Source organism: Polyergus mexicanus, unplaced genomic scaffold (genome assembly GCF_030449975.1).
Source record: "Polyergus mexicanus isolate NDT 795.1 unplaced genomic scaffold, iyPolMexi1.0 SCAF_6, whole genome shotgun sequence".
NCBI lineage: Eukaryota > Metazoa > Arthropoda > Insecta > Hymenoptera > Formicidae > Polyergus > Polyergus mexicanus.
This window is the reverse complement of record NW_027223326.1, coordinates 7,349,392-7,372,872: the sequence shown is the minus strand read 5'-3', so window position 1 is coordinate 7,372,872 and position 23,481 is coordinate 7,349,392. Positions and strand designations below refer to the sequence as shown.

Genomic DNA, 23,481 nt, shown 5'->3' with positions numbered 1-23,481 from the left:
TTACAAGATGAATATGTTATATTGAGTGCGTGAAATATTTAATATTAATATGTTACATAACCGTATATACTAATGCATGAATTACGCGCATATACGTACCGCGAACAGTTAATCGCAATCATAGAGAAAAGCTTCATTAATTAATGGCGAAATTTAACGCATTCTATCTCGTAGCAAAAATTTAATTAAATCGACAATTGCTACTTAAAGTCTTGTTTACATCACACGATATATTTGCGTTAATGAAACAACAATTAACAACATATGCAACAATTAACGATACAAAATATCGTTAAAAAATCAATAATCTATAAATCAATAATTGTGCGCCAATTAGATAATAATCGAACCCGTTTAACGAAGAAAACAAATAAGTAGAAATTCATCATGTTTTAACGCACTATTCAATGCTAATTTTCATTAAATAAACGTTAATGCCTATTAAATTTATCTAAATCAATGAAATAAATTCAGTGATTTTAATAAGCTTTAGTCGATGAAAATCGCGCTGAATATCGTACAATGTAAACATCCTTAATAAAAAAAAAAAAAAATGATCGGGACACGAGACGATAATAAACTCAATGCCGAAACGTTTAACGCAGACTAGATGGAAAAACAAAAAAAATCCGCCAAACTAGATTAGCAACTGACCTCTCTCGGACGTGACGACCCTCCTCATCGTCCTCCTCCTCGATGTCGTGCAGCCGCGGGCTAAGCCGGTGCTGAGTGCCACTTTCCCTTCCGTAATCTTCCTCCTCGTATATCCTCAACTCGCACTCCTTCTCCGCGTCGTCGAAATCATTGTCGTCGTCGTCGTCGTCCAAATCCTCGTCGAGATCGCTGAGAGGCGCTCGCTCTTTAATCTGAGCCACGCAGATACGTTTCGGCTGCTGCTGCTGCTGCTGCTCCTGATGCGTATTTTTTTGCTGGGTCTGATGACTTTCGTGCTGCTGGCCCTTCTGCTGCTGGTGGGGCTGTTGATACTGCTTTAGCAGAGCAGAACTCTTCTTGGCCTCAGGGGTGGTCCCCGAGACAGCGACACCACCCCCACCCCCGCCGCCGCCGGCGCACGGCAGGCAGCAAGACCACGCGCCCCCCACCTCGGCACCCTAACGCACTCAATGTCAAAACATTTAGGGGGGCCAGCTGCAGCCAGGTTATTCTGTCCTAGCAGAGGCAGTGTCCGCGACGCTGATTGACGTATTCGCTGGGAGTTTGGCACCCCAGATTCGAGCGAGTGAATAATATTAAACGATAACTTCTAGTGCACTTCCTGAAGTGCTCCGGAAGTTCGCAGCATCCGTGCGAACAACGAGCGAAATTCGGATAGTTGATACAATTTTTCCGCGACAGTCAATCACTCTTCGTTTGTCTTACGCTTAGACTTGAAATTTCGCAAGTTGCATCCGTCTTCTTTCTTTCTTCATAATTTTTTCATGATGCGTCGGATGGATTTCATATGTTCAATTTGCTCTTGCAAAGTGTGTATCTTACGTCAGTAAGAAATTTAAGTACGTAAAAGAGATTGTCCTTGCCAGACTTTTGTCTTCTTTTTTTGCTTCAAACGGATTTAGTTGTACATTTTGCTTTCGGTTACTCTCGCTTGTTTCCTCGCTTGCAATGATTACGATATGTTGCAATGTTTGCACAAGGTACATGATTTTAGAAGTTTCACGCAAATATATTTCTTTCATACACTTTATCTGTTAAATATAATACAAATAAGGAAGCATATATTTCTCTCTGTCTCTCATTATCAGATATTTCACAATTTTGTGATAGAACTTCAACATGAAAAATTTACGCAATGTTAATTTCTTCCTTGTTTCAGTTTTTTTTTTTTTTCTGTCTCGTGTAATAGAACAGTTCTTCGGCAATTATCGGGAAATTGTCTCTATCTATGTATGCTGGCAATCAAATTTACACGATGGCTCAACCGAATATCGAGCAGCCATTAAAATTTCCATCATGATACATTTAACATTGTACACATTAAACAAATTCATATTCAAATTACGCTTGACATCATACTTAGGTCGTCTTGATACATAAATTTATCTTTTAGATACCATGACAATTTTCCTGTCGCACACTCCGTTATTTCAAGAAATTAAGAACACGAAGCTTAAAGAATCGTTCATCATTGCTTCCGGAAAAATTGTACTTTTTTTTTTTAAAGGATTTATTTATTATTTCTTATATCAGCATGATTCATGTAGATCATTCGCGAATCGTGTTCTTAAATATTGAGGAGTCTTTAAATCTCCCCTTTTGTTAAATATCGAGAAATCTTTAAATCTTCCGTTTTTCAACGAACATCCGAGTTTATCAAATTTTATCTTTGCTCTCGATGTTGATCCTTTCATTGTTGTATATCATCTCGTAATAACAATATAGATTAATGAAACAATTATCAGCACGTTGCCCTTTGTCTTAACACTTTGTTTGAAGTCACGTTATCTCCTGTCACTCTTCGCCTTCCTGTCCTCTTGCCCGCATGATTAAATGTATCCGCAGCTTTTTCATCTATACCTCTCAGTCCTTAAATAAGAAAATTTTGAACATTGCCCGAGGCTGCTAACCACAAACAACTTTGCCCTTTATTCCAGAAAATGATTAATGAAAAATGTCTGCTCTGAAATCCTTGCCCCGCATGTCATAAATTCCGTCATCTTCTCTCGACACTCTTGATTTACACTTATACAATGTGTTCAATCTGTGTCGCCAAATTAATATTATCGCGTCTTACAAAGATCGGTCCTCTTTATTAGTGTATTAGTCTCACGAAAATTTTGACTTCGTACATTGTTACCACCTTATATAATTTTACATTCCTCTCTCGTTTTTATATCCTTCGTGTAAGAGACTCAAAACTAATAATGCTGTTCTCGCGCACGAATTTTTACGTCTTTATTTTCTTATTTCCTCATTTCCACGACATTCGCGCACTTTCACTCGTCTATTTTAAGTTCAAAGTAATTCCAAGTATAACGAGGTATAAACTGAGCATGTCTAACCTAACAAGTTGTCTCGTCGCTCTTAATTTGTCTCTTGCTCGTCGGATACTCAACAAGACTTGGTAAACTCTAAGACGAAAAATCGTAACTAAACTAGCAACTAAGCATTTGCATATCTTTCCGCGAACTCTTTGTAATATAATTTAGATAATGCTGACCACATTTTCATATAGAGACTCCCCCATCGATAAGTCATTTTTCTCTTCATGAATTTTAGAATCTACGTTTATTTATTATTATTTGTTGAATCTATTATATTATTATCGATCGTGTTTTCCTTCTTGTGTATAATAATGATATATAAAATTATTAGCTAGCTATACGATCGCACCGACAATTTGCTTCTTTATATCTGTATTTCAATCAGCGTGATCGTAATTTCTTTACATCGTATCGAACAGATGTTATCATGCAAAATAGTTTTGATATAGCGAATCGCGAAGTCGGAGTCGTCAGAAATTCTTTCAATCAATTTTTCACATAGTAAACATTAAATTATAAAATTAATTAGAGCAGTTTATTTACAATGTCAATATTTATTCCGAATTCTTCATTACCGCATTGCTCTTTCGGTTAACAGTACATCGATAAGTTCTAATCACTCTAATCGGTCTCGTTAAATCGTTCCTACCCACATCTCTCAGGTAGCTAAAAACACACGACGCATCGCAACAAAAGATTTTAGTAGTTTCTATCCACAGTCAACAAACGCGAGTAATTTTCTGCGTCGCGTAACTGTCGGATCAAATGCACTTTTATGCACAGATTTTCCATTTTGATATTTGTACGATAACCCGAGCCCCCGAATCAGTGCGAAAAAAGTTGGCGAGGGAACGAAATTCTGTCATTGTCGACTTTTGCGCTCAATCGCGCATCAGTACCAGGATCAGCTGACACGAATAAGAGTTTAATTTGCACTTGTCCGGATAACATTATTCGATTACACACGCATTCGCGATGCATTTACCCATGCTTTCACCCTTGTAATTACACTCACATCAAATTATGCGTTTCATTTTACGAACTCTAGATAATATCTCTTTACTTTGCGGGAGGATGGAGCTCAGCTGAATGCAATTTAACGTATTAGGTGATTTTCCGGTAACGAAGAATATGAAGCTCTTGGTGCGATGATAGAACACGAAATTGATTGTCGATCGTTGACAAGTATGCGCTCATACATATAAGTCTCGTAGAATTATTATATATATTGGGCCGACGTTCTGTAAAAAATTTTGGGTAAGATCTATGATATATTCGAAGAAAATACTCATTTTGTATAATGATATAAACAGCTATTTTGATATAACCGGGAAGAGAGATGCACGCGAGAAGATATGCGAAAACAAACGTTATATAAAAATTATATACCTATACATTTCGCGTATGTTTTTTTTTAACAAGCTCAACATATAATATATATATATATATGCCACATATTGAAAATATTTACGTTGAGTTATTAATTTTTTTTCGTCCACTGTCGCAGCATTTAAATAAGAATAGCAATTAAAAAAAAAATTATTGTTACGCTTATTAAGATATTATTTCACACATATTATTTATTCAATGCGTTGTTTTAAGATAGGCCATCGTTATCGTTTAAATTTTCCGCGCGCAATCAGAAGATCGTTATAATTGAGAGGTTGTATCGCGCGCGCGTGTACTTAATCTCAATAAATGATACTTTATCCAAGGGTTTTCTTCAGTCAGGATACACTAGGTCGTAAATTAAATGCAAAGGTTAAGGCTGTGACTCCGTTGAGAAGGCTATGCAAAACGAAAAGACGAGCACGCAACACAAGACCCAATTGAGTTTTCTCGAATAGCGCATCTATGGTGTTTTATACATGGCGAGAAATGCGTTCGATGAATTCGCTGATGAACCGATGAACAACACGCGCGTATTTTATTATGTCGACGTTATTTTTAATCGCCGGTCGCATGATATTTATGCTCTATAATAGCGGTCGCGGGCACGATAATAAAGATCACGAGATTATTTCGGCGTGACGATAAAAATATCGATTACGTATGTTTTTCATTTTGAAAGATAAGAACAATTTTTTTTTCTTTTTTTTTTTCGTTTCAATACTCTCACTGAGTGTAAAGAAAAATCTGACGTTATTTTCGACGGCTTTTATTGATTTCTTTTATCTGTATAATTTAATAGTAATCGATGCCTAATTAAAAATTTTATCATGTATAACATTTTTATAATTGTTAAATTGACGAGTTTTTTTAATAATTCCGATAAAAAAATAAGCGTTAGAAGAAGTGCGCATCTCGTTCTGCGATTTGTACTATTCAGCTTTACTTTATACACGTATGTTAAATGAATGAAATCGATCGCTACGAGCAATGCGTTTTAATGTTGTTGCACATTTTCTCTCGGTTATAAATCCTGTACAGAGAGTACTTTAACTTGAAGTAATGGAATTTGTAAAATGACTGTAGACGGATTAAATCGAACAAAAGATCTAAACGGAATATGTTGCACGTATAACAAACACAGCAAATGAAAGACATTAGTAATTTAAGGCACGGGAATTATAATCATACAAAATAGCCTTGAAACTCCCACTGTGCAACTCCCCCAGCCGCAATTGCAATATAATTTCACGCTTAATGAGTATGTGACTGAAATACAATCACATATTAATCTCATCAGATATATAAATGCTTAATGCAAAAGTGTAGGTACTTAATAATAAATTAAAATCATTCATTCTATATTTCTTAATCATTAAAAAAAAAAAAAATCACCAAAATATCCGATAAAATTTTTAATTAGGCATCGACTACTATTTAATTATACAACTTTTTATATTTAGGTAATAAATATCTACCGTGCAACTCTGTAATATATCATAAAAATAAATAGCAAATATGAAAAAAGAAGAATTAAGAAGAAAACCGATAATATTAGAAATGTTGATAGTCAACGATTTCCGAAACTTTAGTCGCGGAATACTAGAGATAAAAGCATCTCCAGAAATTGCAAATTACATTTCTCTCCCGAGAATATATCGCAGCTGCATCGAACAGCAGAAATACAGGAATGGCTAAAACCAACGAAATAATAAACATCCCGTCTAAATTACAGAATAATCAATGCTAGCGAGCAAAAGTTGCAAAACAATCGCAATTTCATCGAGTAACGGAAATTGAAATTGTTAATTGGCTTTGCGCTTCATTAAATTAATTTAATTTAATATACAATCTGAAATATTCTGTGCATTCTATTTAATTGAAGAGTGAATATCCTATAAAAAATCTCGAAAAAAAATATATATATATATATATATATTTTTTTTTTAATTAATATAAATAAGATAAACAATCATTATTTTGTATCATTAAAAATAATTGGAAAAGATGATTAAAATAATTTATTATTTCCATTTTGCTATTTTATTACATCTCTGTTATTATTTTATTCCTGTGTTAATATTACATTTTATGAAAACAATTTCAGCAAGTTCGTAAAATTTGAACGCAAATTTCTTGCGCAATTTCTCGTCTTTCCAGTATTTCTGAGGAAGAAAAATATAATCGAGCTTTTAGATGCTTACTGTGTAATCAAGTACGACGTGAACATCTCTAAGTCGAGAATTGTGATTTTCCCGCAATCTACTAGAATTTTTACTAAATCATTAAGTTATAAGATTCCCTAGGAAGTAGACGAACTTAAAACTCGCGATCAATCTGTTTAAATTAAGATTGCTATGATAACGTTGAAAATTCGTTGTGTTTCATAAAATGTGCTCCGATAATTTTATTTTCTCCTGTGCCGATATAAATAATCATTGCAATAGGTATTTAAGAAAAATATACATTTTTAATGATATAATAAGTGCCTTAAATTTACGGGAAAATATTTTGTTTGATGAATTGTATATATGGATCAAGATTAAATTAGGATGTTTAAAAAAACTTATATAAAATATTATACAGATTGGAAATGTGTTTGTTGTGTCTCGCGTATGAAATATAATGCAATAACAGAATCCGATGACAATAGTTTGGGAGAGAATGCGAGTAAGCCGCGATATATACCATATTTACATTAACGATAAATCATTATATCTCGTACAATGGATTGCAGGCTACAAAATGCACGTAAGTATCACTGAATGTGAATAAAATACCCTGTATTTGATTTTCATTTCTATATATCTTCAATTCATCATAAATCACGTGTCTTGAAACAAAACGTTGATTAATTATTATTTCGCTTGTAAAAGCGCGTAGCAAAAAAAAAAAAAAAAAAAAAGGCGTAACACGAATAAATACATAATTTTTTGATATCGCGACCTACTTTCAATTTTCGCATGCATAAATAGAAATAATTTCATCAAATAATAATTGTACGCGTAACAATAATATTAAATACATTCATTAAACTTTCCGAACAAAAAGATTCCAAAAAATGTTGCGCCATTTAATCAGACAACGCTATAAAGTAATATTTTACGGTATCAATGAAGGGAATAAAAGAATAAATAAGAATATTTTCGTTCACACGTTGCTTTCTCGTTTCAACAATCGCATCAATGTATTACGAATTAATCTGTTGTTGCCAATTATCGACACGCCAATGCGCATGCGCGGTACATTTACGTCCATTATGCCAAGTTCACCTACAGAAATCATGAATCGCCAGCACTGGCATCTCGGATATCTGTAATCGCTTTGTTAATTACTTCAAGCAATGCGAGATCGTGCATTGTATTACCAAAATTGCTAAATTAGAGCAATTTCTCTTCAAATTATATCTTTCATTTATTTTCTTACCCCTTATGTAATTTTATAAATTATTATATAACAAACTCTTTACAATTTTACCAAAGATACTATCAGGGAATTTAAAAACATTGATATTGAATAAATAATAAAGAAATTAAAATAATTCTAATACCCGGTAAAAAAGTCGAAAGAAAATAAATAAATAAGAAAGTGAGTAAATAAGATTCTAAAATAACACGAAGCGGTTGATTATGCGAACCTATTTAGAGAATCGTGTGAAGAGAATTTTTCAATAATGGGTAAACGATCGCGGATAACACGTAATATTGAGGCGAACTATATGCGTGGCAGGATAGGTTATCAACGCTTATGAATAGATTCAGGTAAATCAATATACGGATTATTAATAGTACGCGCTCGGATTGTGCGGTAACAATAGTATCGATATCGCAAATATTTTCGAAGTCGACCTTTCAAACTTAATCGGATTAGAGTTTTTCAAATGAACAATTTATACTTTCCTTTCGTTTAACATCATTCGAACGTTTAAACTCAACCATCCGGCGATCACGAGCATGATCATTTCTTATATTAAACAATCAAAAATTCAAAATATTCAAAGAAAAATTATCGTTCTCGATATACAATTAAAACAGAATAGAAAAAAGAATAACGTTTATTAAAAATATTGATTAAATTAAATGAGACTATTATCACTGCGTGCATTAAATATATATTTATTATTGTATAGTATTATATAACTATTAAATGGGCCAAATAAACTACACAACTACTCGGAAATGTAAATTGAATTTAACAGCTTGTTAAGCTTTACGCTTATCCGTTCAAGAATAATCGCGGGGACGTAGACGAAATTATGTAGCGTTGCGTGACGCTTGTTTCAATTAACAAGGATATGTTTGTTGCAGTCGGCTATTGCGAACAAGATTATCCTTCTTGTCTCGTCTGCCCAAGCTTTAAATTGACATTTATCTGTCGACAATAGCGTTTTCCTCTCTTATACAGGTTATATCTCTGATACGTTTGTAGCTATTATCGAATTTCTCGGTGACGAGTTTGAGAAATGATAAATCACGCTGGGTTTTGAAAATTTTATTACAACCAAATAAAAATTGTATCGAGCTTGAATTGCCGATGAGTGGACTTGTGTCTTTAAGATAACCATCGTTAAATATCGTTCCAAACGTGTACCGGTTAAAAAGTTCATGCTCCAGAAGTTTAATGTCAGTCGAACGATTTGCAAGCGATTTAATGTATAAACTCTATTAAAATAATATATATCTCAATATGTGACTATATATGTATATATATATTACGGTAAGATTATCAAAAACTAAATATTTTACGAGATATTTAATATTTTATATCAAAATATGTCAGATTAAAATATAAAATAACTCAAAAAGTACTTAATAAAAAAATACTTTATTATAGTGTTTTGGAAAGCTCTCGATGTCAGCTACGAGAATACTAAATAAAAAATGGGGGTTTCCATTTAAGATTTTAAAGTTGACCTTCACATAACCTTCAAATGATTTTCCAAGGTCAAATCATTGTCACCATCTTATGGCCCCCTTGAAGCCACACAACTTTTGTTTGAAACATTTTTCTCTTCCGGGCTTGGTTTTTGAGATATTTGACTGGATGGATTAAAATGGGCCACCCAGTATATATATATATAGTCGACTATGATTACTAGTAGAAAATAATACATTCCGAACGTGTGACGTTTACCTTAGCTTTAAAAATCTCTTTAATCAAGCTAATAGCCGAAATTATATTGCGTGCCATTATTGTAATTATGATAAAAAAATCATCCGTTTTAAATGCTTATGTGCAGATGCTTAATAAAAATGAATTTCTCAGCAATAATTTACGATAATTAAAGGAATTTTATTACAACGCATCGGTCCTATAATATGACTAAAATTTTGAAGACTTTTCTCGATCATAAGAGACCCGAAAAAATACGGACGCACTCGAATCGGTATACTTATCCGTCCGGTAATATCACGAGAAGAATCCGCATCCATATTTTTCGTGCGCTCAAAAATTTCACCATTCCGAGTGACGAAACAAATTTATACGAGGAATATTTCCAACTCGGAAAGCGCTTGAACGGATTGAAAAACTCTCCTGTTCGCGGAGTTTTAAAGGGGAAAATATAAAACATGAATAAATGTATAACTTCTCCAGATCCCGGCGAAATACTTGCGCAATAACGACTGCGCGCACGTTGCAATTTCACAACAGGTGCGCGCTCGGCGAGATCCGGCCTCTGTCATCTCGCTGCATCCGCAAGCTTGACGGACGCGATCGAACGTACGTACGTTTGTTTCACTTGCCACTGTTTCATTTGCAGCCTGTCGATATCGTATATTCTATATATGTGTGCGATATAAAAGTACAAGTAACAACAGCCGTCCTTCGCAAAATTAAAAATTAATAGAATTCGTTATACACTGTCGCACACGATTTTATTTGTATATTCCAATCTATAATGTGTTAATTATTATTAATAACATTTGCATATATATATATATATCTTTTAGATACAAAACTTCCGTAAGGATGATAAAGTAGATGAATAAACTCGAATAAATTTAATAGAGAGAGAAGAAGAAATATTATAAGGGGGGGGGGGGGGGGGAACGCACAGGAAAAAGACGCAATTATAAAAATTTTTAATCAGCAAACAATAGCTTTTATCCGTACGTTATCCGTCTTAATTATAATGGAACGATTATATGATATTTAACACAACAAAATTATAGACACGCTGCCGCACTTCTGTATACTTAAATACCGAAGAAAAATCATATAAAGTAGATACGTGTGTTTAATTTTTTATTATTACCAGTTCCATTATCAGTTAAAAACTTTAGATTATAATAGAATATAAAAGTTTTGCGAATCCAGAAATAATTCACTTACTTTTGCGACATTATCATATTAAAGAATAAAAGGATAATGGTTCCACGAAATACTTGAAAATGTTTCCGGTGCTTTCGTAAAAAGTTCAAGAGTGACAACACGTAAGAAAACTTGTCGTGAGGACGAACTACTATAGATGAGAAAATCGAGTTTATATCATAATTTATAATTGCGGGCTCTCGTGGCAATTGATTGTCAATCATATCCTTATGATTTTATAGTCATAACAGCGGTCTCATAATAATAATAAATATATTTCGTATTTCAATAATTTAGCTAATGCAAATAATTAAAGTAATTAAATAGTTAAAAATATTTTAGCATTATCTTTCGAATTCCTCGTTTTTAATTATATTCCGAATGTCAATATATAAACGCGCGCAAGCCTTGGTGTTAAAAAAGGAATGCGCGCAACGTTCAAAAATTTATCAATAGTTTTACGTAAAATATGTTCGGCAATATATTATACATATAAAAGCAAGTGATGATATTTCAGCGTGTCATCCGCTGTTTCAAGAGAAAGCATATTTGCAAAATAAATTTGTTTATTGCTTGAAAGTTACGGTATAATGCAGCAGCGTGCGTCCCGTTAATCTCGCTTCGAAATGAAAAGCTCCGCAACGCGTATGAAAAATTGTTGTGAAAAAGGATACGAGCGTCCATTTATCTGACTTTTCAAGCACGAAGGATGTGTTACAATATTTTTTTCTGTCGTATCGTAAAAATTATTGTGCGAGAGATTTTGAAAATTAAAAAAATTGCTAATGGATTCACAGTTCACCACAATGTCCATTATAATTGATTCTCCAAATAAATCTTTGAATAGATAAATTTCTAAGGGTGTCCCCCGCTTTTTCTCTAAATGGAATCTCATGTCGTGCATAAAGTAAGAAAAGAACAAAATCGATTTTGAAATGTCTGATCAATTTCTTTTCCGTTAAATATTTTGCACAGTACGAATTTAAAAAAAAAAAAAAAAAAAATAGAATTTTTTAAAAAATTTTAAATACATCAACTATCATCTATTTCGTAATATTGAGAAATGGAAAGAAATATTGATGGACAATTGAATAAGAAAAAAATTCATAATCAAATAAAAAAATAAACACGTGTAAGATGTGTATTTCTACGCATTTTCAATCGAGAAATGATAAAAGGTCCTTAATTTGAGATAGATTAGGGATAAAACGCATAGTTTATCATCCGAGAATTTAAAAACGGGAATTTAAAGACAAATAAGATTTAATCTCATTCTCCCACGTTCTTTTGTACTCTCTTTGAAATTAAACAACCGATAAATCATCGCTCTTTGATTCATTCAATTTCTCTTCATTGTTCGGCAAAAAGTCAGATATCGCAGCGCGTTCACTTATCACAGACGCGGGAAAATATTTCATTGCCCTAACGTTCGCATGATAATGTACAAAGATTACAAAAGACATAGAGATAATTTTGCAAAAACGAAAAATCAACGTTGTTTCGTCATGTGAACCAAAAAAGTTATTCATCGAGCTTATAACGTACGCAACAGTATCTTAAAAAAAAAAAAAAAAAAAAGAGAGAGAGAGAGAGAACCTTCCACACGTTCCTCCGCGCATTCCTTTTGTTTTTTCTTTCAAAAGCAAACGCGAACGATATAGATTTGCGTAATTAAATTCTCCCTCGTGCTGGTCGAATGGGGGAAAAAAAAAAAAGGGGGGGGGGCGAAAATTTTCCCAATCAATTATCACTTCATCGTCAATTATCCGCTCGAAAATTCGCGATAGCCGTACATACGAGTTGTTACAACAATGGCACGTGAATTTGCACGAAAGTGACGATGTATAAACAAATGTCGCCATCCGTCTCTCCCTGCCAGTGGGCAAGCGAGTAGCGTCGATACTACCTAATAACGTCGAGCATTCCTCTCTCTTCTATTATTCACATCCGGCGTGTTCGCCGCCGCCGTCGCACTCGGAGACAGAACTCGCGGGCACTCCCATGAGAATCGTAAGGAACATAGCAACCACCGGCCGTACCCTCGCCGGCTGCGTACACTGCATCGAGCGCGCAAATTCTAGCCTTTTACCCGATCACACCCGATTGATGGGATCCTCCCTCCGCTATCTGTCATTATCCACTATCGGTGCCACTCACGATGCACATAAACGCGGTACCGTTGCACCGCGTCGACTGATATCGGCACGCGAAGGTATCGAGGAGCATGAGGGAAGATAGAGAGAAAGGAGGAGAAAGAGAGAAAAAAGATGAGAGAGAGAGAGAGAGAGAGAGAGAGAGAAGACAAAGAGATCAGATGGAGTGTACGTCGGAAAAGAGATGAAAATGATAAGGAAATACCGGCAGGATACGATGAGGGAAAAGGTACACGCGTAGCGCGAATTGCCAGGTTCCTCGCGTTCCCCTCCCGTCGACGAACGCCGAGTGTGTGCGACCTCGGCGCTAACCGGAGCCCCGAGGCGACGATGTTACCTCTCGCGTGCGCCCTCGTCGTATTGACGTTGACGGCGGCCGAGACCCAACTGACGAGAAAGGGTTCTCTCTCTCTCCGGCGGCGACGCCGCGGACACAGTGCCGTAGCATCCGGAAAAGCGACGCGAATTTTCCGTGTGCCCGAACCGCGACGAACACAATATAGAGGGGGAGAAGGGGTGAAGGAGGAGGGGGGGGGGGAAGCGGGCATCCCGTGCTACCGACTACCACCGCGACTATCACCAGCGCCGCTACTAGTAGTCCGCGGACCAGCGGCGGATCCGCAGCCCCCGGCTGTTTTGCAAAAATTAGGTCACCCGCACACGCATGCATACATACACACACACACACACACACACACGTGCGCATATGGTACACACGTACGCACCCCCGTACACCGCGCATCACCACCGTCGACGGTAACGGTATGGTTCACGCGGATACATGAGCCTCTCTCTCTCTCTCTCTCTCTCTCTCTCTCTCTCTCTCTCTCTCTCTCTCTCTCTCTCCACATATATTGTACATATATATAGATACTGTTCTATCTATATGTATCTGTCTATTTATATATCTGTCCATGTATCTATCTGTGTCGATTTGTTTATCTATCTGACTCCTTCTCTCGCGCTTCCGCTTTACATCCGCGAGTGCTCTCGTGACGCGCGATACTTTCTATTTTTCTTTCTTTTTTTTTTTCGGCCAATCTTACCCGATAGATCAGGATACGATTGTCGAGTGGCATCGATATTTCCACATCTGATATACCTAGTGTCGCCATAAATCGATAACAGTTGCTCTGTCGTGTGATAAGATGGAGGGTAAGAAGGATCTCCGCGGAGAGTGCCGGTAAAGTATGATCACGCGCAATTTCTATTTTATCCATGTCCACGTGAACGTATAGGTCGGATCAAATATTCGTGCTACAAGTAATCGGATTCTATTACGTAAAACGTACGGACAGCTCGTCATCGCTATGTATTACAACTTGCAATCAACAATAGAACAATAAAATTATAATAATAATTAATAATCTATCATAACAAATCTCATCCCATTTTGTTATAATCATATTTTTAATTACATTTATGCGTAATTCATTTCTTGTTACACACACACTCTCTCTCTCTTTCTCTCTTTCTCTCTCTTTAAGTTAAATAGCCGAGAAATACATAAAGTTCCTTACACTGCAATGTATACATACGTATCCTGCCGGAGTTAATTTCTTTTCCTTTGATAGGTCAATTACACTCGTCCACGATAAACGCTGAACACAAAGCAGCAAACTTTAATTACTCTCAAGGCCAATATTTCACCAACTCGCGAATCGATTTCCCATTGGACGAAACGTATTTATCTTACGTGTTTTTGTACGCAGGGTTTCTTTCAAAAAGACGACTTAAACGATGCTATTTACTTGAGTAGTTTACATGCTCATCTCTCAGTTTTAGAACTCGATAAATAAATTCGGAATCCATGTATTGGATGATTGCATAAGTTCGTGCCCGATTTTCATAGATGGCATTAAGTTGCTGCATGGAGGAGTTCTATTGTTTTCGTGTGGTAATTGTTGCTTACACCGAATAGATGACGTTGTCTTATGTCAATTTAGCGTCAGACATTGTTCAGATAAGTCCATTTGTGCATAAGAGAAATCATTAAAAATGGAGAACGAAAGGTGCATTTGCGGCATGTAATGCTATATGAATTTCGGAAAAGCGTGAGTGTTGGGATTGCATAAAAAAATATTCAAAGCGTTTATTTGGACCGCGCTCCTGCTCTCCGAACAGTCAAAAAGTGGTTTGGCAGATTTCGAAATGATGATTTCAACATGGAGGATCAACCCCGCTCTGGACGGCCTTCTGGCATTGATGATGACATTGTGCATGCCTTAGTGGAAAGAAACCCAAGGATTACAACTGAGGATATTGCTGAAAGGCTGAACATCGATAATTCAACCGCTTTTCGTCATTTAAAAAAGCTTGGATACATTTCCAAGCTTGATACGTGGATGCCGCATCTCCTGACTGAAAGGAATAAGCTGCAGGAAAACTGCAGGAGTCGCAATGGGAAATTCTGCAGCACCCGCCATATTCTCCAGATATTGCGCCTTCAGATTTTTATCTATTCCGGTCTTTGCAGAATAGTTTAAATGGCAAGAATCTCAATTCCGAGGAAGCTGTCGAAAACCATCTTACAAACTTTTTTCAAGAAAAACCAAGTTCTTTCTTCAAAAATGGAACCGACAAGCTTATAGATCGTTGGAAAACCATTGTAGAAAAGAATGAAGACTATATAATTGATTAATAAAAGTGTTATCTCTAAAATATAATCTATTGAAGTTTATACAATATTTAAATCGGGCACGAACTTATTCAATCACCCAATATAAGATAAATATGCATAAAAGGTTACACCTCACTGATTTTATCGCCATTTAAATATGTCGTAGGGAAGGTTCTTCTGACAAGTAATTCGCCGCAAGAAAAAAAGTGGGGCATTCGTTCAGAACATATGACAAATTAAAGTTTCACAGTTTTAATGCTCTTTTCCTTCGGGTATTATGAAATAATATTAGGGGGGGGGGGGAGTGAAGTTTTTGCGTACATTGTATTTGTTGTAGGGTAGATATGGAAAAAGTATCTCTTTACATTTACGGGATAGGTACATGATCATAGATATTTTGTCAATAATCGGTTTCACTTATTTCTCGCAGTTCGTTAACAGCTTTCAATATGCGACTACATGAATTTTTGAGTCACGTTTACTTTTAAAACTGAAAATAGGTATGGGTTAGGTCATATCTTCCGTAAGTGGAGCCCCCCTGTAGGGGTGGGGAGGGGGGGGGGCGAAACCCATTGCGTACAAGTATATACTTTACAACGCGAAGCGAGATCCATCCCACAATTGTTGTACGGATGGGAAAGTATATGCGTGGATGCAGCGGGTTCCGCCTCCCCCTACGGAGGGCCTCCACTTCCGGAAGATATAACCTAACCCAAATCTATTTCTGATTTAAAATTAAAATTTAGTTTCGATTACATTATATAACCCATCTATGATCCTGTATCTATCTCGTAAATGTAAACGAAAACATTTCCTACGTCCTCTGCAAGAAATAAAATTTACACAAATATATATCACTGTTCCTAATTTTATTCTATAATACTTCAAGGAAAATGTATTAAAATTATGAAATTTCAATTTATTATATCTTCTAAACGAATGCTTTCCCCCATTCATTTCTTGCGGGGAATTACTCAGAAGAACCTCCCCTGCAACATACCATATTTAAGTAGCGATAAAATCGATGAGGTGTAACCTTATCATACATATTTACCAAGTATAATTTCTAATTAGTATCACAATTTGATTAAAGTGTCTCGAAATAAAAATAAATAGTTCGCTTACTATTTGATATAGTATTGTATTTTATTAAATTTGCTGCATATTGTTTGCGCGATAATTAATTAATCCTTAATTAATTGTCTCAATTAATCTTTCGATATCGAATATAATATTATTTTCTTCTGCGTATATATAATATAAGATTAAAGCTAAGAATTTTTGCTAAAGAGAATTGACTCGCGCATGTCGATTACTGTATGTTACGCCTAGATATTTTTCATAAAGCGTTCTCTTTTATTCAAGATCGATCCCGTGCGTCATAAATCACAACGTTGTTGTTCGTAAAGAATAACGACCATCATGATTTTATCGCTTTCTCTTAAATTCTCAACTTTAGAACATATTTTTGCTTGGCAAAAATTAATCATCGCGATAATTTCTCATGCAACATATACAAAAATATATCTTATCTACAATTACCTATAATTAATAATTAAACATGCTAAATATTAACACAAAAGTATATGTAACAATTATTCTTTTCTCCCCGCTCTCTCTCTCTCTCTCTCTCTTGATTTATCTCTTTATGTTACGTTATCAAAATCGACACATATTTTAAATATCGCAGACACAGATGTTATTATACATCGATAAACTTTGCCACCTTTTATCGTTTCAAACTTCATCCAAGATCAAAGTTTATCATTGAATATATTCATTTTATATGAATCATTTGATCTCATTGTTACAGTACGCGTGATTCTAGATATTGCATTCCGTTTTTCGTTCAATAATTAAATCCTTTACATTATAGACTAAACAAAGATTGCACGGAGCTTGAGCGTAGTATTCCTACTATCGTTCCCGGATAATTGTCACAATAATGATATTTGAATGTGTCCAAGAGAATCGCAAATAGCGAAATATAAACAAGCTTCCTGTCGGAAGGGCAATGAGTGCGGATTGAACTTCTCCGTCACAAAAGCAAGCGCGATACATCAAAGTGCGTACTCGACGCGGGAGGAGCAACGCTTCAGATAGCTTGCGAACGAGCCGCTCGCGGTAATTTATTGATCGCAAATCGGCATTTCGATACGCGACAAATCGCGCGCTGCCCTTCCCCAGCTGTATCTTCACAATCCTCTCGTTTCGTAGTGATTCGTCGATAGACGAGTGACGAACAAGTACATAATTAGCGTACGCGGTCAGTCCAGCTGTTGAAGCCACGTCGGCGTCACTTGAACGATCATTTTCTACCTAATCGTGTATGCAACGCCAATAATTCGTAGTGGCAGTTTTGCGCACGCGAACCGTCATTGAAAGCATCTTTATAATAATGTTATTTATTATATTTTAATTGCGTTAGTGCACGACCATAACCGAATAATTGGATGTAAATGCCGCGGGAGAGCTTTAATGAGCAAACGTCGGAGGTAAATATTGTATGTCCATCAACTTCACCGTCCATCACGTGTATATCGATGTATGCGTCTCAAAATCGAATCGGGCTAATAACTTCAAGTCTACAGAAAAGAGAGAGAAGGCTTCTATAGAACTTTTATATATATTAAATTTCCGATTTCTCATCCGCTTTTAGCTCTTTCATTAGATGGACTTTATGCTGGTAAAGCGAGAAATAAGACGAGAGCTATCGTGTGATTCCGGACGGTACTCCCAACATGGTCGTTTGTCTCATAGGAATAAGGGTCACTACCGCCACCGATAAAAACTAAGTCCTATACGTGTATCTTTTATGACGGAAGCCTAGTAGAAGCATTACATTTTTTATGCCTCTTTACGATCATCCCGAGGAACTACGTTTTTGTAGCGCACGCGCGATTACTTATTTATATCGCTAATATAGAAATGTGCGTTAATACGGAATAACATATTTTTTAACGTCTTCTGTGTTGTTATTATTATATCCAATCCTGACAAGTGTTATGTTTATCAAAAAAAAAAAAAAATAATAATAAATAAAATAAAATAATCCCTACATAAAATTTTCTAAATAGATTTTTTACAAAGAAATATGTCTATTTTTTTTTCACCTCGAGAATAAAGTTACTACATTGATTTTATCGGAGATTATTCAGGAGTTATACTTTTTTTTTTTTTTTTTTTTTTTTTTTAATGGGAAATATAGGTGACATATGTGTCAACGGGACACATCCGCTTCAGATTAATGCATGTAAAAATTCCAATATTATTAAATACTGAAGAGAATCGAGTTTTTATTGATTGTAAGAAACTCAGATCAAAATGTGATATTGATCAAATCGATCTTCCACAAATATAGATAGCCTCACCTGCCTTGATGAAGTACATTGTATCGCTCGTATACCGTATATTCCTGAAAGGGCAAACCTCGCCGATAATTCCTCGCGTATACGTTCTAACCCTAGAAATAGAAATTACTTGCTGCGATTTCGCCGACAGCGATTTATCGATATATCGATACGCAACCTGTCCGATAATAAAGAGTAAATAAAGACAAAAATAGACTACGTTCTCGTAGCGTTGCAGGAAGGACTCTGGAAGGGGTGCGGCAAGCTCGAAGGGCTAATCAAATACAACGAACGTGAATGCAAATAATGCACAAAATAATCCTCGACTCAACAATATTAAAATTTATAAAAAGCAATATTTAAACTTATAAAACTTAATAAAGATTATATTTAATATATTCTTAATATCAAGATTAATTATTACCATAGAATATCCTTGATGGAGGAAACTGTTATCTGTTCTGAAAATTTACGAATTATACGAAATAATCCAGTTAACATTAAGTAACATTATCAAGTAACATTAACGAATATTAGATTGCTAATAATTCTGTAATATGTGTAATTGACGAAATGAATAGATATTGTTCGTGTAGAGCGCATAACGCAAAATGCAAACCCACATTGCGCGCAATAACAGCATGTTTCTGCATAATGCATACGGTGAATAAGTTTGTCGAGATGATCCGAGATGTTTCGCGCGCAAGACATTCATATCCCCTATGGCTGAAAAACTCTTTTCCCTTCCGCGGAAATTCAATTCCTACTCCGGAACCTGATCTCCGCGAAATATTCCCTCCCGGTAGAGATATGACGTTGCAATAAGCACGCAACGTCACGTTCCGCTTTGATCACCCGTTGTTACCAAATTTGCTTTACGATCCGACAAAAGAGAGAAATCGATACTCCTTTTGTTGCTCCGCATTCTACATTACTCGCGCTCATTTTTCTAGCGTTCAATATGCAGCAACATCTCATATCACATCTCGTTTACATATATTGATTTATATATTCAGTAGATATATTGGATGATTGCATTAGTTCGTGCCCGATTTAAATATTGTATAAACTTCAATAGATTATATTTTAGAGATAACACTTTTATTAATCAATTATATAGTCTCCATTCTTTTCTACAATGGTTTTCCAACGATCTATAAGCTTGTCGATTCCATTTTTGAAGAAAGAACTTGGTTTTTCTTGAAAAAAGTTTGTAAGGTGGTTTTCGACAGCTTCCTCGGAATTGAGATTCTTGCCATTTAAACTATTCCGCAAAGACCGGAACAGATAAAAATCTGAAGGCGCAATATCTGAAGAATATGGCGGGTGCTGCAGAATTTCCCATTGCGACTCCTGCAGTTTTCCTGCAGCTTATTCCTTTCAGTCAGGAGATGCGGCACCCACCTATTAAGCTTGGAAATGTATCCAAGCTTTTTTAAATGACGAAAAGCGGTTGAATTATCGATGTTCAGCCTCTCAGCAATATCCTCAGTTGTAATCCTTGGGTTTCTTTCCACTAAGGCATGCACAATGTCATCATCGATGCCAGAAGGCCGTCCAGAGCGGGGTTGATCCTCCATGTTGAAATCACCATTTCGAAATCTGCCAAACCACTTTTTGACTGTTCGGAGAGCAGGAGCGCGGTCCAAATTAACGCTTTGAATATTTTTTTGTGCAATCCCAACACTCACGCCTTTCCGAAATTCATATACCATTACATGCCGCAAATGCACCTTTCGTTCTCCATTTTTAATGATTTCTCTTATGCACAAATGGACTTATCTGAACAATGTCTGACGCTAAATTGACATAAGACAACGTCATCTATTCGGTGTAAGCAACAATTACCACACGAAAACAATAGAACTCCTCCATGCAGCAACTTAATGCCATCTATGAAAATCGGGCACGAACTTATGCAATCATCCAATATATTTTGTCGCATTCGATAAATAAGCTGCTTTTTAGAAACGACTGTATACCAACGCTATTTTATAGCTCAAAATTACAACTCAAAAACACACAAGCGCAAAAGGATTCGTTGTAAAGGAAATTTAATATATTCAATCCAAGTTCAATCAACGAGAAACTTCTAAAATATTTTTTATATAGAATGTCTCTTTTTTTAAAAGATTCATACAAATATCTGGAAAACTTTGCGTTATCTTAAAAAATGTTTCAAATAAAAGTTGCAGTACTTCAAGAGGGACATGTGGCATATTTTGATATAAAATATGAAATATCTCGTACAATATTTAATTTTAGATAATCTTACCGTAATACTTTATGTATAGAATAATGAGACAAATCGATTGATACAAAGAAAATAATTGTTTTTAAGAAAAAAATATGTAATTATTTACAATGTATTTTTTTTTAAACAATTATCTGTTTTTTTTTACGTCAATTAATTCATCTCATTATTCTGTACATAAGTATTATGTAAGATTATCAAAAACAAAATATTTTATGAGATATTTTATATTTTATATTAAAATGTGTCGTATTAAGATATAAAATAATTCGAGAAATATTTAATGAAAAAATGCTCAATTATAATATTTTTAAAAAATCTCAAGAAGGACTATAAGAATATGCGATAAGTAACACACAGTTTTTGTATTTAAAAAAAATAAAGTTGACCTTGAAATCATGAAAACTGTCACCTAAAAACATTATTATAACATCAACTTATGTCCCCCTTGAATTACCGCAACTTTTATTTGAAACATTTTTTAAGATAACGCAAAGTTTCTGAAATATTTGTGTGGATCTTTTAAAATGGGACACCCTGTATCTCCGGAATATGGAAAAAATATGATGAGAAATTCATAAAAAGTGACGCTTGTCACATTAAGACGGATATTCACGAGGTCGCTCTTGAATCTCCTAAATACGAATGTCGCTTTGTCCTAAGTGAGATAATACGGTGACGTGAGGATGTCTCCTATGAGTGATATTCTCAAAAGGAGCGTAGATAGAATAGAAAAAACCTCTGGCTATTTTCCAGCAGGAAATTCGAAAACCTTAATCGGTGAGGAATCTCGTACTTGAATTTAATTAAAAGATCGACGATTGGGAATAAACTAATTTGATTTCTTTGCATGCGCATGAATAAAACATTTCGATGAGAAATTAATAAGATAATACAATTAAAATGTAAGAAATTAAAGACTCGGAATCGTTATATATCGCTAAGATTCTTCTTCGTGCGCGTTCTTTTTTTTTAAATAAAATTATAAAAATTTATTTGCAGAATAATTGATAAAAATAATACAGATTTCTGTCTGATGTAAGATGCTTTATTTCTATTGATAGACACGTTTTTAAAACCGAATCGAACTTTGCAGGGTTTGCATCAATTTCAAATTTATTCTGAAAATTTTCCATAGAACTGCAGGCATGTTCGTGAAAACCACGAAGACATTAAAACCGCTTTAAAGATTACACTCACTTTTGCGATCGAAAAATGCAAAAAGCGGTAACCTTCTTTCATTCTTTTATTCGACGTGAGAGAAAAATAGGAAAGAGACAGAGAGAAGTGGAATTGACATTGTCGATAAACGAATAACGATCTAGAAAACAATTTTTAAAAAAATGAAAGAAAATCCGATATGAAATTCTTGCCTGATATTCATCGAGAAACCATTTCGAAAATCGGAGATTGATTTTCTTACAATCCTTCTCGTGGTTTATAAATGCGTATTATATCTATCGGATTTACTAATTTTTATATTCGATAGATGGAATCGAGACCGAATAAGAATAGCATCTCGATTATCAATAATAATATCTTTATCCGATATCAAGATACGTAAGAAAAGAAAAGAAAACGTGATATTAAATTTCAGTAGAAACGATATTCACGAGTCAAATGTAGATGTACACACTATCCATAAATCATAGTTAAAGTTAACAAATATTTAACTAGATCTCCATCTTCTCCAGTTGTCAGCGCAAAAGCAAATAAATAGTTAAAGTCCTTTAACAAATATTCATGGAAACGCCCTTCTGCGCGTCTATTGTCTGACTTGATCGTCAATTTCTCCTAGGACGCGATACACGTATCCGCGCTTTCGTATTTCTCTTTAAATATATAAAACAAAGATATGAAATTAATATATTAGATATGTATGCGTATCAATCCACGTATTACTATATGTAAAAATTCTACAATCGAGTCGATGCATTCCCAGCCGCGAAAAGACAGACCTCGTGCAAAAAGATAGCCGGTGGTCGATATAGAAAGGAACGCTTGCGCGTTTCGCCTTCCTCCACCGCCGTTATTATCCCACCCCGCGGATTCACCCTCGCATCGCTATAGGATCGACAATTGCATCCCCGAGATTACACTTCGAGCGCTGTAACTGCGAACTCGCGGGCGATACGAGGCTACCCCCGATAGGCGCGATTCAATTTTAACGAAAATAGATTTCGATACGCGTAAATAAGATTTTTAATGGACCGCCGTCGCGTCGTGCAGGCGTGTAATGTAATCACGTGTACACGATTTCGTAAACTGTATATGCAAAGTCGCGAGATCAAGAGCGAAATTGTCGCAAAGAAAATAAGAAGCGAGTGCGCACAAAAAAAAAAAATTCTAAAAGATGATAAACGATCTATGAAGAAGAGATCCTATGTCCACGGGATCCTCT

At 35.3% G+C, this 23,481-nt stretch overlaps 2 protein-coding genes across 2 annotated transcripts in view; both read right to left on the bottom strand.

Annotated features, from left to right (window-relative positions):
* Positions 1 to 848, bottom strand: part of Dnc (phosphodiesterase dunce) — a 264,924-nt gene extending 264,076 nt beyond the window's left edge. Inside the window, exon 1 of the mRNA XM_070297096.1 lies at positions 655 to 848. The gene's annotated coding sequence lies outside the window, so the exon portion shown is untranslated. The remainder of the gene's footprint in view (positions 1 to 654) is intronic.
* A 254-nt stretch (positions 849 to 1,102) lies between these two features.
* Positions 1,103 to 23,481, bottom strand: part of LOC138933909 (uncharacterized) — a 92,634-nt gene continuing 70,255 nt past the window's right edge. The window contains exon 4 of the mRNA XM_070297118.1: positions 1,103 to 2,544. Within this exon, the coding sequence (XP_070153219.1) occupies positions 2,526 to 2,544 (19 nt within the window). The 3' untranslated portion in view covers positions 1,103 to 2,525. The remainder of the gene's footprint in view (positions 2,545 to 23,481) is intronic.